The 15,930-nt window shown below is 42.6% G+C and overlaps 1 protein-coding gene across 1 annotated transcript in view; it reads left to right on the top strand.

Annotated features, from left to right (window-relative positions):
• The first annotated feature begins 1,182 nt into the window (after positions 1-1,182).
• The window catches only part of BICC1 (BicC family RNA binding protein 1), a 97,278-nt gene continuing 82,530 nt past the window's right edge, over positions 1,183-15,930 (top strand). The window contains exon 1 of the mRNA XM_082764835.1: positions 1,183-1,551. Within this exon, the coding sequence (XP_082620961.1) occupies positions 1,350-1,551 (202 nt within the window). The 5' untranslated portion in view covers positions 1,183-1,349. The remainder of the gene's footprint in view (positions 1,552-15,930) is intronic.

The following is a 15,930-nucleotide window of genomic DNA, read 5'->3' as shown; positions in this document are numbered from 1 at the left end:
AAGTATGCTGCCTGCAAGCCACTGGCTAGGATTCCCAGGGGCTGTGAGACCTCCAGGATAATTAAATGCTACAGCTGAATACTCGGTGTTTCCAGTAAGACTGCCTCCCCCTGTGCATGTAGCATTCAGTAAAAATGAAACCATAGGTGGTGTAAAAATCACAATCACGGTGTTAAGTGGGAAATGTGCAAATGTCTCAGTGAGCCAAAATGCAAACCTCTGTAAAAATAACTGCGCCTTACAACAAGATGTAGAGTGGCTCCCATCTACCTGGAGCATCAGCACAGCTCCTGAGGAATTTTGGTATTGTCCTTCAGGCTGACGTTAGCTGTGAGGTAACCATCACCTGAGCCCACTGTAATTTTTCCACTGCTTTCTGGTACGCGTTCAGCAGTGCACTCTGGCCACCAGGAGCCATTTGGCATCACAGCCAGTGCCAGGTCTTCTGTGGACGCTTCCTTTACACCAATACGCGATTTGGGGCTTCAACTGGTTGTTTAATGATGCGAACTACGCTGTGGTGAAAACTATGCTGTGGTAAAAACACTTCATGAAGGATCAGCTGCCCACCGTTGGGCCAGCCCTGGGACTCTAGCGGGTAGGTTAACTCAATTATGCCCCAAGGTCAGGGATTTGTAACATTTTTCCTCAGAGGATACCGAAACGTGAGGTAATTTCTCTTCCTGAGCCTCAGTACCGAAAAGCCACGAAGGCGAGAGCCGTCAGGGCGCGGCGACGTGTGGGCTCTGCCGGGCGGGAGCCATTTCCAACACCCGCTGACCAGCACAGCCGCTTCACACCGCACAAAGGTGTGTTTGTGGCGGCTTTGTGCGTGTGTGTGTGTTGGGAGAGGGGTGTTAATCAGGGCCAATTTTCAGGATGGCGACCCCAGGGCGCCCTTTCCTCCCCCCAGCACCCCGAGGGCGGGCAGCGCGGCCGGGGGGCGGGCAGGGCGGCGGCGGATCGCCTCCCACCGCCTCCCATCGCCTGCCGGCCCTCCGCCCCCTCCTCCCGGGCCGCAGCCGGGGATATCCCCGGCCCCACCCCGGCGGGCCGCCGGCCCCATGGAGGCGGGGATGCTGTGCGGGCTGCGGGCGGGCTGGGGGCGCCGCCGAGCCGCGGACGCCGCCGGGCCGGGACCGGGGCTGGAGCCGGGGCCGCGCACACTCGGCGGGGAGCCGGGGGCAGAGGCGGGCGCGGGCGGCGGCGCCGGGGCCGGGGCTGGGACTCTGGCAGGCGGCGGCGGCGGCTGGGATGAGGCCGGGGGGCGGCTGTGGGGGCAGATAGCGTCCCGCGGGGAGGCGGCCGAGTGGGGCTCGGAGCGGCGGCGGGGGCCGCCCGGCAGCGCCATGGCGGCGCAGTGCGACCCGCTGAGCGGGTACCTGCAGCAGCCGCTCTCCGACCCCGGCTCCAACAGCGAGCGCAGCACCGACTCGCCCGTGCCCGGCTCCGAGGAGGACTCGGCCGGCCCGCCGCGGCCCCTGCACAGCCCGGAGTGGGGCGAGGAGCGATTCCGGGTGGACAGGAAGAAACTGGAGGCCATGCTCCAAGGTGAGGGCGGGGGGAGGCAGCGGGGGGCGCGGGGCTGCCCGCGGAGCCCCCCGGAGCCCGGTTGCGGTGCCGGCCCCGGCGGGGTGCTGCGGGCTGGCGGCTCGCCGGGAGCGGCCCCGGGAGGGACCGGGGGGGGCCAGGTGGCTGCACCGCTGGGGTCTCCCTAAATGAGGTGCTGTGTCCCGGGGGGGCGTTCATCTGGAATGGGCTACCGTGAGGGGCTGGTGGACAGACCTCGGTATGTAGCGCGAGTGAGGAGGCTGAGAAAAGCCGGCCACAAGCGAAACCCGCCCGTGGAGATGCGCTCAGGAGCCGCTCGGACCTACGAGGCACCGGGGATATTGAGAAGGGAAAGCGCTTGTGTGTGTGGAGAGGCAGGGAGAAGGGTCCGGAGTTACCAAGTGCTGCGAGGAGACTGACGGGTGCCTTAGCGTTTTCCTCTGGTAGTGAAACAAATTTCCATTTTCTCATCCCGCACACAGCCTGTCTTCCTGCGGGAGGGTAAGCAGGGCTCCTGAGGAGAACCCACGGCCTCTGTCTGTAGGTGGGGGCCCGAGGCAAACGGGGCACTCCTTGCTTGCTCCTGGGTCTGTTTGTTTTTCACCTCCTCGTAAGAGGTGAGTAAGAAGCCTGACAGCGCGCTGAGTAAGAGCGGGCAGCAGGCTGCGTGTCTGGGGGATGTGCTCTGCGGCCATGGCAGACACACACGCTTCAGGAGGTGGTTTGAGGAGGCTTTGCATCTGTCTGCTTGTTTGGGTGTGAAGGGAAGCACGTGTTGAATGCAGCATCATCTGATTTATTAATTTAGTGTGAAAACCTAACCTTTCTGGCGTATTGGTAGTGCAAAGGAAACAGATGTGTTAGGAAATATAAAGGAGGCAAAGAATACTTTGTTCTGTCAGAAGAAGCCGAACTGTGTGTTAAACATTTGCTTTCAGTCTTCCTCTTGCTACTATACGCATTTTTTTTACCTTATGTCCTGATTTCCTTACGAGGTAGGTTTTACTTCATTTTTTGTGGAGGAGTACGTGAAGTACTGAGCAAGGCTGCCAGTGTCCCACGGGACGTTGTGAAGCCAGGTCTGTAAATGGCACCCGGAGCTTGCAAGTCAGTCATGTTACTGATTACAAGCCAAAGTTGATTTTTTTGTGCTTTTTTTTTTTTTTTTTTTTGTGGCCATCTTTTGGAAGCATAGACTTTGACTCACCCCTAGGAGGAAAGGAATGGTGGAAGCGGATCTGTATGCGATCTTCAGGAGTTCAGGAACTTTCATTGGAGAACTGATAGGGTGATGTTTCCTAATGTTTCTCATTCTGTGTTTTTCACTGGAAGGTCTCGATGTGAAGAAATGACACCGCAGAAGGGAATCATCTTTGTGGTCTTAAGTGGTGATGGCCAGATTTCTGATGTCCAACAGTTAACCAATTATTTGCTTTTTTAAATCTGAGCTGGTGTAATTACAGCTTCTTGCTCATATTGGATTGTTGAGGTCTACTCTTTTGTTTTGACCAGCTCTTAGAGAACAGGTTTATGCTCATGAAAGTTACTTACTAAATTATTTTAAAATATATGACTTGTTCAGGTGTTCACAGTAGCTTTTACGTTATACAAACGTGCAAATACAACATCTTGAGTTAAGTTGTCCCTAAAGCCAAGTTTTAAACAGCATCTATTGAAGAAACCTGTCAAGAAATGTCCTACTTGCTTGGGGAACCCTTGGTCATTTTCTTGTTTATTTTTTTTTTGCTGGTTACTACCTGCCCTTCACTATACTAATGAAGAAATATATGTAGGGGTCAACAGTAGAAAGAAACTGAAGAAGCTTACTGCTAGGCTTTTTGTTTCTGCTGTATAATGAATTCTATTCTTGCCTTACTAAATTTTATACATATTCCTCCCGTTATTCTTACTCGTCTTCTCTGCACTTGATATTTCATGCATAGTTTCTCAAGGGACAATGCTGGCTTCTACAAAGCTCACCTGGTGTAGCAGACATTTTATCTAGCTTGTGGGTGGGACTGGGGACTTGGGCGCTGTAATGCCATACACACAGTCCACAGATGGAGCAAGTGCAGTGGCATGGCAAAAGCAGCTCTCTTTAGAAAAATCACTGATGTGGCCCTTTCGCTACCAATCGCTTTTGAAGCAGAAACCAAGTCTGAACTGAGGTGGTAGAAAGCATTGATCGAAGTGAGGGCGCTGCTTGTACTTTTTTCTCACTTTCAAATAGTTGGTTTAGTGTTTTTGGTGTTTTGAAGTTGGATTCTGAATAGCCTTAAGATAACGTATATTAAATGAAAGGCAGAGGGAGCCTCTGAAATTTTATTTTTGTCTGGTAGATTGGAAAAGGCAAAAGCCGTGGTGAGAACTTTGAATGTGAGATTTTTTTTATATAAAAAAAGAAGTCAAACTATCTTGTATTACTGTTATAGTACTTGATCACAGGTCAGGAGAATAATGGCCCTAAAGTCTGAGTCTTTACAGTGGGGTGTGTAATATCTTATAGCACATATCCTCATCAGAGTTTGTTGGTGAACAGATCTCTCTTAGAATAGAGAAACTCCTTTTTTTTTTTTTTTTTTTTTTTCAGGAAACAAATAGGAAAAAAAAAATCAGCTATTCTTCTCAGTAGTCACAGCTTATTAGAAGAAAATATTTCATAGTACCCTTATTAATCATAGCTGCTGTGCACTACCTTCTGGTGAACACTCAGGTGACTTAATACTGTGGAATAATTTACTTTATTTGAGTGACTGTAGCAGCTGAGTATTGTTACAAAAATGAAAACTGTGAAACTTGGAAAAGCTGTGGAAAGAGGTACAATCTAACAACTAATGCAGCAGCCATCAAAAGACTCACAAGTTTGCCATGCACTATTGAAAAGGAGAAGTAAAAAAGGCAACACCTTTCTTCTGCATGGCCTCTCTTCTTGGCTACGAAGTGTTGTGCCAGTCTTTTATTTAAAAAAAAAAAAAATAATCCTTTTTGCTATGACGTTCTTTAACAGACATAGGGGGGTTTGACGGGATGCATGTACAGTGCATGTTTAAATACTTTCATTTTATAATGCTCTTTCATACAATATTACTTTAAAAATGCGATTTTGTTTTTTTTTTGCCAAAGGGATGCCTAACTGCAGCAGTGATGACAATGCCATATTACACGTGTCTTGTCTTAAAACAAGACCAAGTGTGTGCGCCTGTCAGAATTCGGCTTTTTTAAACACATCTTTCATGTTGGGGACTCTCTGGCTAACTTGAATTTGGGGACCTAGAGACTCTTTTAATGAGGAAATTGTGTTCTCAGTTACTGATAAATGAGCACCTGAAGAAAAGCACAGAACTGGATGCTTAGGAGGCTTTGATGGGTACCCAGCACCACAAACGCTCCATCAGCTGTTGGATGTGCTCCAGAGAAGGTTGTGTTGATGCCCAGTGGGAATCCTGTCCTGCGCTGATTTACCAACACTGCTTGGGTCTGTCATGTGCTAACTGGAGTAGGTCAACATTTACAGGCATCTACCTTATGTAAATGAACATAGACACGACTCTTCTTGCTCCCTTAGTTTTTGTGCTCTCTGCCTGTGGCTTGGTGTTGGAAAAATGCTCAAGTGGTCATTTTTCACCAAAACAAGTCCTGCTCCTCTTTGATGGGAGGGACAGAAATACTCGGGCAATTTCGTATGGTCCATTTAATCGAAGTGAGCTGTACCTCGTTACTGTAAACCTACTGGAAATCACTCCTTAATTCCTTTGCCCAAAGCTCACCGTTGAGGTCGTTGCCTGATGCTAAGACTGCTCAGGCCATGCCTACCTCTGATGCTTGGGTGATAACCAACTTATTTCCTGTTTGCTGTTCTGTCGGGTGAAACTTTCTGCCCATTTTAATGCATAACTAGGGCAAGTGTCCTTTTAATACCTTTCTTAGACTAGTGTGTGTGTCAGCTGCAGAGAATGATAGATCAATGGCTGACAAATAAAGCTGGGGGGGCTGGAGGAAAAAAAAAAAACCTTGGTACCTCCATCTTCTTCAGTGTTCGGTGAAAACTGGGCCTCTGCTGAGACTTTGCTACAAACAATAGTTTTATTAGAGGCTGAAGATGCAAGTTAATAGGTTTTGAGCAGTTTAAGTGCTTTGGAGGCAATCTCAGCTTAAGTAGGGTGGTCCTGACTGGTGGTTTCCGTGTGGGGATGGTGACCTTGACTGGTGTGTTAAATATGTAGGTATTTGTTTGCATGGCTTAGCAGGAGTTACGGCTTCCCTGCTGGATTGTTGTGTGATGATGGCGGAAGTCTGGATGGTAAAAATAAGTGTACAGTGCTCATTTGAATAGCATACCTTACTTATGAATGAAGTTGCAAATACTTGGTGCTGTTGATTTTCACTTCTGTTTAAAGTTCCCTGTGTGCCTGTTGGAGCTATAAGAGGTATGTTATGTTTTCCTTCACCAGTTTCTTGCTGAAATGACTTTTCAAAGTCTAATTTTAGTAGGCTCTAAACACAGTTTCTCTTCCTAGAGAAAGAAATGTGTTGTTTTTTTTTCTACTGAGCTGTGAGATTTCTGTTCATGTTTTTCTATTTGTTGTTGTAGTTTATCAGCATGGCCTGGACAAGAACGTTGTTGTTGTGGGGTAACAGGAACCTTTCTAACAGCATCTGCATTTGGTGTTTAACTTACATGTAGCAGGAAAAAAAAAAGTTTAATTTCTTTGTCAGGCTTTCAAATCCCCAAAGTGCTGAATAGTCTATTTCTACAAAAATAAATATATGAAATGAATTTGTGTGACTTGTAGTTTAAAAATGTTCTTGCATTCCATTGTTAACAATTGTAATAATACCACTTTCTCAAGTTTCAGTGTTTTTTAAGTAGTACAACGGACTATCATGGTTTGGCATGAACTCCTAAGTTAAGTATTGCTGGCTTGCACATTCCTGTTGGTTATATTGTAATCTTTACCTCCATTGGAAAATATGTCCTATTTTGAGTACTTATTCCAGGCTTTTGGCTTTATGCCTGTCAAACAATGAAACATGCTAGTTTTTCTTTAATTTCAGCCCTCCGTGTTGAAGAACTAATAGTTTTTCCTACATTTCTTTTACAGTAATACTTCTTACTGGAAGGCCCGGTGCTGCTTTTCTTGTACTTTGGGCATAAACACTGCCTACACATGAACCGGACTTGAGATAGCTTATTAGTTCTCTGTATGTTTTGTAGCTGAAGGAGTGAGTACTTGATATAAGGATTTCTTCCTTAAGCCTTTACCTGTTAATCAGTGGTAGTTTTCAGAAAGATTTTGTGTTCAGCAGCAAAAAACCACTTCTTGAGCATACTGGGAAGTTTTGCTCAGTGTCTGGTTTTGTTTATGACTAGGCTTTCATGTATCCAGTTCAGATCAGGATGACTGCTTTGCATGGGGTAATGTAACTCTTCATGTTTCACTGACTTTTATAGCTGATTTATGTAAAGACTTCTGCAGTGATAGCCTCTTTACTGGGGTAGGAATATAAAATTTCCTAAGAAATGTTTCCCGTTAAAGGTTTATTGATGCTGCGAAGGAATGTTTTATCAAAAGACTGGTGAGAAATACATTTCTGAACTTTAAGGGTAAGCGAGCGTATTTGTAGTGTCAGCCACAGATAGCATCTGTCTTTACCCAGATCTGAGCAAAACACAGCAAAACCTACCAGGAGCGATGGCTTTTGGTCACGCGTGATAGCAGCCCTCAGCCAGTTGTCCCTGCGTGGAGCTGTTGGGATGACTGCAGTCCTGACAGAAACGAGCTGCATCGCTTCTGCTGTTCATGTGGTTAATAGCAGTCTGAGGAATTGGGATATTCACCGAGTTCTCCCATGTTTATATCTACTAGTGTAGTTTTTTGGATACTGGTAGGAAAAGCTCTTGATGTATTGTGTGAGAAAAGATGGGAGTGATGGCTAGGGGGGCTTAAAATGAATGCAGATAGTAGGGTGTGTCTGAATGGATAAATCAGTTGCCCACTAGCATAACTATGTTTAATTTCTCTGTTGAAAACCCGATTTTGCGAATTGGGGTTGATGTATGCGTCCCCTTGGGTCTGTGCTGACCATTCTCCAGGATCTGTTGCTGTAGCGCAGTGGCAGCCAGGTCGTGGGAGTCAGAAAGGCACGCAAATGTGTGCTATCCCTATACTCTAGTTTGGGATTGGCAAATTTGGTTGTATTGTTTCACACTATAAAAGTAAAGTGGATCGGTGTGTATAAATATCTGTGGCACTTGGATTTTGTATGTAGGAATGCGTGGGACACTTCAAATGCTGTTGTGTGGTGGGGGCGTTTCCCTGAGCCGTTCTGGGCTAGGGATGCTGAGTAGGAATCCTGACAGTTTGGATGTTGTGCGATAGGCACAACATAAGAAAAATAGCGAACTTATTTTTTTTAAAAAAGAGCAAGCATGCCTTTGATACAGCAGAAATCAAGATTTCTAGCTTTATGATCTAAAACAGAAGAAAAATCTACCTGATTTAAAAAAAAAAAAGCAATTATTTTTATTGCATGTCAATGTATAGTTCAACCTGATAAAATTGGATCTATTCTAGACAGAAGTTCGTAAAGATCTTGACTTTTCAGCTCTGTAGTGATGAGGTGAGATTGTCTTGTCTTGCAGAGTGAGTGGCTTTGCTTCTTAACTACAAAGCTTAGCATTAATTTCAAATTTGTAGTTGAGTTAAACTATATCTAATATTAGAGTGTAATATTAGGCACAATATTTACTAATGTTATGTATTGACTGGGAGTATTAATACGCATTTTTAGATAAGTGCTTGATCAGTTGCCAGTGGAAGAAAGGGCACTTTGGAGCATGAGCTATATTCCAGGACTGATTAAATTGTGGTTAAATATTGGGATCAATTTGCCTTCCCCAGGACAGTGAGAAGCTAGGAAAAAAACTGGTCTGTACCTATAAAAGCCCTGGTAGAATTTAGATTTTTAATCTTAAGATTTCTTATGCCTGTTACTGATGCTTTTTAGTGTTATTTCAGTGAAACTTGAAATAGTTCTGGAACATGCAAAATTTATTCAGGCTGCCTTTGCATTTTCAAGCCGTGATTCTGTTGAGTAAGTAGAAAATCACTAATACTTTATTTGCATTCTTGTTCTATTCTTTCAGTGTGGTTACTGCTGTTTCTCAGACACCATTTTATAATTCAAAAACTGACTACCTCCCAAATGGCCAGATGCCAGCAGTTGCTTCTTTTGAGTTTGTCATGCATCTTGGGATCAGCAGCCCTATAAAGACTGTGAAATAAAGTTAACTCTTCTTAGTTTTTTTCAGTCACCCAGGTTGGTATCCCCTAGAACTTAAATGGGTCAAAAAGGGACCTCTCTATTAAAGGCTAAGGAGCATTGGAGGACATTGTGGTCACTAGAGGAGGTCACTTGCAAGGATGTATTCAGCCTGTGGTCAGCTGGAGGTCTCCCGAAGACTTCCTCAGCTTGTGGTGGGTGATGTGTGTGCCTATAGCTGTTGTAGCTGTTGCTCTCTCTTTACAGTTAGGAGTGCAGCCTTCTGGATCTGTCACTGAACTGAAAGTAATATCCTTCACTTATCTGCCTTCAGATCTTGATTAAATTGCCTTCCGTGCCCCAGTGTGTTTTGAGCAGGAGCTGTTCACGGAGGTAGGAAGCTGGTCAAAACGGTGCTGGCTGCAGTGTGGCCTCAGGTCCCCCGCTGCAGTGCGGTTCCTTCACTACTTGCCTGTTGTGCAGGGGCTGGTGTAAACCTTGTGAAAAATACTTCTTCCGAAGAAAACTTGATAAACTTGTATGGAAAGCTTTCTCTCAAAAATTAATTTAAGGAAATGGTGACTCCTATTCTTCCTCTTCTGGCTTCTTGCCTGTTGGGATGTGTGTAGATGCAAGTGAAGCCCGAACCTTCCATTTTTCCATTTGCTAAATTTCTCTATGGGCCAGGCCCGGGAGGCTTTGCAGAGCCTCCTTTCAATTTTCCACTAAAGCAATGCGATGTGGGGAAGATTTGGAAGAACTGTTTTCGAGGAAAAAATAAAAAAAAAAAAAAAAAAAAAAAGCAGTTACCTTTCTGCTCATACTCTTCTTGTGAGGCTTGCAGTAGATAGATGGTCAAGAATTTCTTTGTTACGCTGTGGCTTCTACAAGGAAGACTTCCCCCTCTGCCACAAAAAGGCTTTCCTGTTTTGTTTGGTTTTGTCTGCTCTGTCTCACTTAACATTTTCCTTAAGAAGCTCTGGGATTGTCATTGTTGTAGGTCTTCTAGTCCTCCCCTGAAGCGTTCTGGCTTGCAGAGGTAACTTAAGTGCCACAGGATATTTTTGCTGTAGATGCTGGAATATTACAGAGCGCTGGAAGGCAGAACCTATAAATAAAAATGAATGCCAAGGGATGAAAAAGCAAATGCTCTCATTCCAGGTCATCATTCAAGTGAAATAAGTATGTAATTTGAATATAGATTTTTTTTAATTCAACGTTAGCATTTCTCACTTGGTGCAAAGTATCTGTGCTAGATGCTATAGATACTGTTGGTGCTAGATCAATTCCCCTTATTAGTAATGAGACAACTAGCAGAACAAAACCAATAAACCCGTGTGCCATTTTGTGCCTTGTGAAGGAGGCCAGGTCATGTGTTTCCTCTGGTAAGCTTCATTCTTGGAAAGAAATTACGCTCTATTTCCCTGTGAGGAAAACTTGCAACGTTTTTATGAAGAAGTTCAGCTAAACAGTACAACACGTCTGGAAGTCAGCCGTAAGCCAAGTACATCTGGCCTGAAGAAACAATGTTAATAGATAATTGGAGCTAGAAATTGGTAATACTATGTTTTATTATAATTAAAAAAACACCATCCCATTTCAGCCCTTTCAAAAAGAGTTGTGTGTATATGTATGATTTTTTTTTAAGCGTAACACACCCCCACATCCTCTGTTCTGTCATCACCCTGTGCTGTTAGTATGTTGCTGCATAAGGTTTTACAATTTTTATTTCTACTAATGTTATGAAGTCTCATGGTGGGGTTATCAGATTTTCCAAAGTTTAAATACATTTTCACCACCTTCCCTTTCTTGCTTGTAAAACAAATACATTTGTGTGTATGTGTATATATGTTCTCCTTATGGGTGACGATACTGCTTTCCCTTCTAAGCCAGGTCTGCTTCTTCTAGGAATCTTTCACTGCTGTCCCGAATTAGTGTTTTAAACTGACCTTTAAATCTGCCTTTTTCCCCATTGCCAATAATTTTGTGTGAATGGAGGGCTTTGATTATATCTATTTTTATTGGCTCTGCTCTGTTCAGAATGTGCCTGTGATAAATTCATAGCAGTTGAATGTATGAGACTGGTAACTTAAGACGAAGCATCTTGAGAAATGTGAAAAATGAAATCCTTAATTCCAAAATAAATATTAGGTCAATTAAGTGGTGCACTGAAGCGTTTTTATGTTCTGGAAAGCTTTAGCAGATTGATGTCTTTTGAAGATATTGCCCATGACCTTTATGGTAAGATAATTGAATTGCTTGTGGGAATATAAATTGTGATTCTGCAAACTGTGCAGAATAATTAAACCAAAAGATGTGTTGTAAGGTAGTTCCTGTACCGAACACTGCGCTGTACTACAAAAGCCTTGATGAGTGAAAGGTTAATCAGTTAATGAAAAAATTGGAGTGTTTCGGTACGAGTTGCTGCATCCTCCATTCTGCTGCTTTGGGCGACCATCAGCTGTGGGTTTGTGTCACACAAGTACAGGGTACACGTGCGTGTCATCTTCACTGTGATACCAAAGGACTTCATTGTCATCTACTTCAAAGAATGTAAGACTTGGTTCCACTATTTCTGAATGCGTGGTGCACCCATGGGTGCGAAGTGCTGCAGAATGGTGAATATTTGATGACATTAAACAGCCTTTGCTTATGTGCAGGTAGGGCAGTTAAAATAGCATTAGTTTTAAGAGCATGGAGCACATTTTGAAAATAGTATATGGTGGAAAGGTATCTCGGTACTTTTTTTAGTAGAACAAATCTAAGTGCTGCTTTTCCTTAGTAAACTTACTTCTGGAGTGTGTGTAAAATAGTGGATAAGAAAGAATCTGGTCTTTAATCTATGCCATGTGCAGAAACAGTGAATAAATTTGATCAATCTTTAGTGCTTTAAAAGCAATTCCTTTCTGCAATGTGAATGTATCCTGCAGAATTCTCTCTCTTCCCTCAGTGTGGAAGACATTACCGTCGCTAGAGTCCAGAATACATGGATTTGCCATATGTGTGAAATTTTTTTAACGCACTAAACAATTGAACACATAAGGATGTTTTCTGGGTTGCCTAGCAGCAGTCAGGTTCTTTATTTTAAATGGCCTTCAGTGACATCTTTTCGATTTTTTTCAGAGATTTGGCAGAAATAAAAAGTCATTCCAGAGTTTGAAACATGAGGCATCGTTTAAGCCATGAAAAAGTAGGGTCAGTTTGTTGTAAAGTTTTGTTTATGTTTAAATATTTACGGAACTTAAATTCTGTGTTACTGCAAGTATCTGGGAGTGCTGCAAGAGAATCCTGTTGGATGTTAGTATCGTTTTGAGTGGTTTACCACCTGAAAGATGCAACTTTGATTACAGATCGTTATATCTGAATTAAGCATTTTTAATCAGTATGTATCTTGTTGGAAATATGTTTTTTTCACTTACATAGGATGCTGAGTGTTGTTAGTAGTGCTCTGAGTTGAGAGTATGATTCAAACTGAAACTTAAAATATTTAATACACTTTTTTCTTTCTGGAATATCACATGTGTATTTACAAGGGTCTTGTAGTGGGGTTGGTCTCTGTTACTGCTGCAGAGGTGGCGTTGGTGCTGCCTCGCGTTCTGGCCTGAGGAGCGAGCAGCTTCAGCGGGTGTTACAGGGTTAGTGCTGTCAGCCTCAGGACTGCTTTTGGTGTCTCTTCCCTGCTACCTTCTGCAGGCATTTACAAGCTAAAGCCAGGATGCTGGCCAGGCTGGGGGGGAGGTTTGTGTGGCTGCCCTTTGCTTTCTGTGTGATAAATGGAGTAGGGAGAGCTGGTGCATTTGTCTAGTGCATGCTGGCGAGCACTACTCCAGTTGATCAGGTTGCTTTACTGCAGTGAAAACGTGAGTAAGGCAGGTGTCCTTTTTCTCTTAATGTCAACAGCCAGTTCAGATACCTCAGTGCCTGTTGACTTCCATAATAAAAAATGGAGGAAGACAGTGATGTAGAGCTGCTGGCTGTGGGGTGGCCTTTTTTGGTTTGCATCATTCTACTCTAAAGAAAAAGCAATGACCATAAAGTAGAAGCTGTCATGTTCTAGGAAACCCCTGAGATTTAAAGATCATAGTCAATCAGTTTGAACTACAGCTCAGTATTCACCTTCTAAGTATTGCACTTTTTTACAAATTGTTTTCACATTGCGAATTAATTAAAATAATTAGGAGAACGTGTTGATTTTTAAGGAAGATCAATTCTGTCTGGTAGTAATATTGAGCTTTTAGACAGCTCCATACTCTGCATCACCTTAGTATGTAATATTATCTAGTACCTCATTACTTTGATTATTGAAAGGGTAGTAATGAATTCTTGATGGTGTTTAAGTAATTGTACATCAAGCATCAAGAGTTCAGCATCAGCAAAAGATAACTAGGGGTGACTTAGGTTTTAAAAAAATAGAAAAATCCTTCATTGTGATCTCTAGCAAATCCCAAATGTTGTTGTCTCATGTTCCGCTCTTATGCTTTCTCTTCTGCTTCAGAAACGTAATTTACATTTTTAGGTAGGTCTTGAGTTGAACCTCATTGCATTTAGAGAGATGGTATTCCCACTTCTTGTCAGGACAGAAAAGAATAAAGTGCTTGTTCAGGAGGAGGATGCCTTTTAGGCAAACTATTCTGTACCTTCGTTTCTTTTTTTAGTTTTTCAGTTGAAGACTCTAGGACTTCCTGGTATAAATGGCAACTTACAACCCCAGGTGGACCACGGGTCCAAACTACTGTGTTACCGAATAATTTTGCTTAAACTTGGAGTGCTTCACAACTTTCTGAGAGTAACTAGCTAATTGCAGCAAAGTAAAGCTTGGCAGCTGACTGATTGTCTGCACTGAGTGCGCAGGGATTGTGCTAGAGCTAGCTCCTCAGGACTGTTTCTTCAGCAACATACAGATAGCTTCTTTTTTTCTGGAGAAACTTCTCTAACCTGTGATTGAGCAGACTGATGCAGGCACAGCTAGAGGTGGTACACATTTCACTGTGGCAGCTTAGGCAACAGAAGCAATTTTTTTTTTTTTTTCTGAAACATCTTAATTTTGGTGGTTATTTTTCAGCAAGTTACAGAGAGAACTTGTCTCAGTTCCTGCAAATCGGTTTTGCCAAAACTGTGGCTTCATAGTAGCCAGGCTGTCTCATGATTTTAGGGTAGGAACTTACTGAGCTGACAAGTATTTTATGGTTAAAGCCAGCTGAACTGAAACAGGAAACCTGAATCCAACCAATATCAAAATAAAAGAAGAAAATGCAAACAGGAAATGTTGCTTTTTTTGGCAGTCTTAATAATAATGGCAGTCTTAATAATGGCTTGTGAACTCTAGAAATGCAGTTGACCATCCAAACTTACCTCTGTTCTTTCTAGATTTTTTTCTTTATTCACAGCTGATATTTGCAGTGATTTTTCTCACATCTGATCTTTTTTTTGACTTTCGCTCTGATCACTGCAATATTGCTTACTGTGCCAACACCACTTTGGGAGCTTTGCAATGTCTATGGAAAAGAGTAATTTATAAACTTCCATGCTTGTCCTTGCAGAGCAATCCACAAGTCTTCATACAACTTAATTATATGTGCCACTTCATTGTTTTTAGTAACGTGCAAAAAAATAAAAGCCAGTTTCTGGCTTTAAGGGACAGCTGAAAGAATTGAAGTAGCACTGATTTTAAACAACAGAAACAAAAGAGGTCATCAATGAAAAAGCTTAACTACTGATACATTTTGTAAATGATGAAATTACTGTTTGTACAGTGGAAAACACCTCGCCATCAGGTCTATCTCAAGAACCAGCAGTGAATGTGACTTGTCTCGTCTAATGGGACTGAAGCATGAAGAATGGAAGTTCCTCTGGTGTCTTTGTGCAGGTGATATTGCATGCAGTTGATGGTAAGGCTTCTGGAACGTCTTGTGTGTTTAAGAGTAAGTAGTGACCATGATAAATACTGGCTTTAGAGTGTGGCCAAATGAAGTGTGTATATTTTTGTATGTATTCAAACTATATACTTAGAATACCTGGATTTCAACATTAGGAGATGGTAGTCTGAATCTTAGTTTTGCATTATTGTATGTGGACGTGAGTTGTGTTTTTTTTTAAACTGTAAAAAAAGACTTGAACATAAAATCCTTTGAAGTCTCTGCTAACTGAGAAACTAGGAAAATTCCTATGGGTTAATTACAACTGTAAAAAGATGCAGTTAAATTAATAGTAGGATGCATTGCTTGATACTTGCTATTTGTGAGCAGAGCTGTGTTTGCCATTTTTCTGGAGCAGGCATTAGGTAGTTGTGTGGTTTTGTTTGTTTTTTTTTTTTTTTTTTTTAAGATGCTAGGTGGGCCCTTGATTTTTAAGGAGGATTTTTCTGAACTTGAAACACTATCTCATGTCCACTGTATCAGCACTGTGATGGCAGAGCTGAGCATTATCCTTTCTCCATGTCTGGATGGTATTAGAGAATAAAGGCTCCTTTAAGGCTTCAGGAAGTAGTTATTATGCAACTACCTTGTGTGGAAGCTTTTGGCGTGATGCATTTGCAAGAAAATTATAGTAATACAACTTACTGTACTATTATTCTTTTTCCTCCTCAAGTGCAGTCTTTTGCAGCCTTAGGTTACTGTTTACTGGGCTTAAAAACTCCTGAAACATGAACTCTCCAAAACATTCAACAGAGGAAGTAGAGCAGCAAGTCCTAGCTTTCTTTGCTCAATTTTCCCTTTCTGCTTAGTTTTAAAGCTAATCCATTTTAACTGCAAAAAGAATGCACTTCTTACGTTAGTTGGCTTGTGCTGCAAGAAGCTACAGCTCATGTTGTGGAACATCTTGAAGACTAAATTATTATAATGGAAGAGGAATGTTAGGAATCTTTTGTGGACGGTTTATATTTTGCCGCAGAACTTTGTGTATCTTTGCTTTGGATGGCTACAAGCAAAGGCTGTAATCACTTGTTTAGTTTTTCTGTTCCTTGGTTGTAGGTATTTTCTGATTAAAAGGCTCCGTGCTCAATTTCCTTCTTGTCTTAAGTGGAAAAAATGTAGGGTTGGCTATTTAAGTGAAGATGCATATTCTTAAATTTATTTCTTTCTGCAAGTGGCACACCTGTGCCTTTTGGTTTTTTTG

The sequence above is a fragment of the Aythya marila genome (genome assembly GCF_965140915.1).
Source record: "Aythya marila genome assembly, chromosome: 7".
Lineage (NCBI taxonomy): Eukaryota > Metazoa > Chordata > Aves > Anseriformes > Anatidae > Aythya > Aythya marila.
The sequence above is the reverse complement of the archived record's forward strand: the minus strand, read 5'-3'. Positions and strand labels throughout refer to the sequence as shown.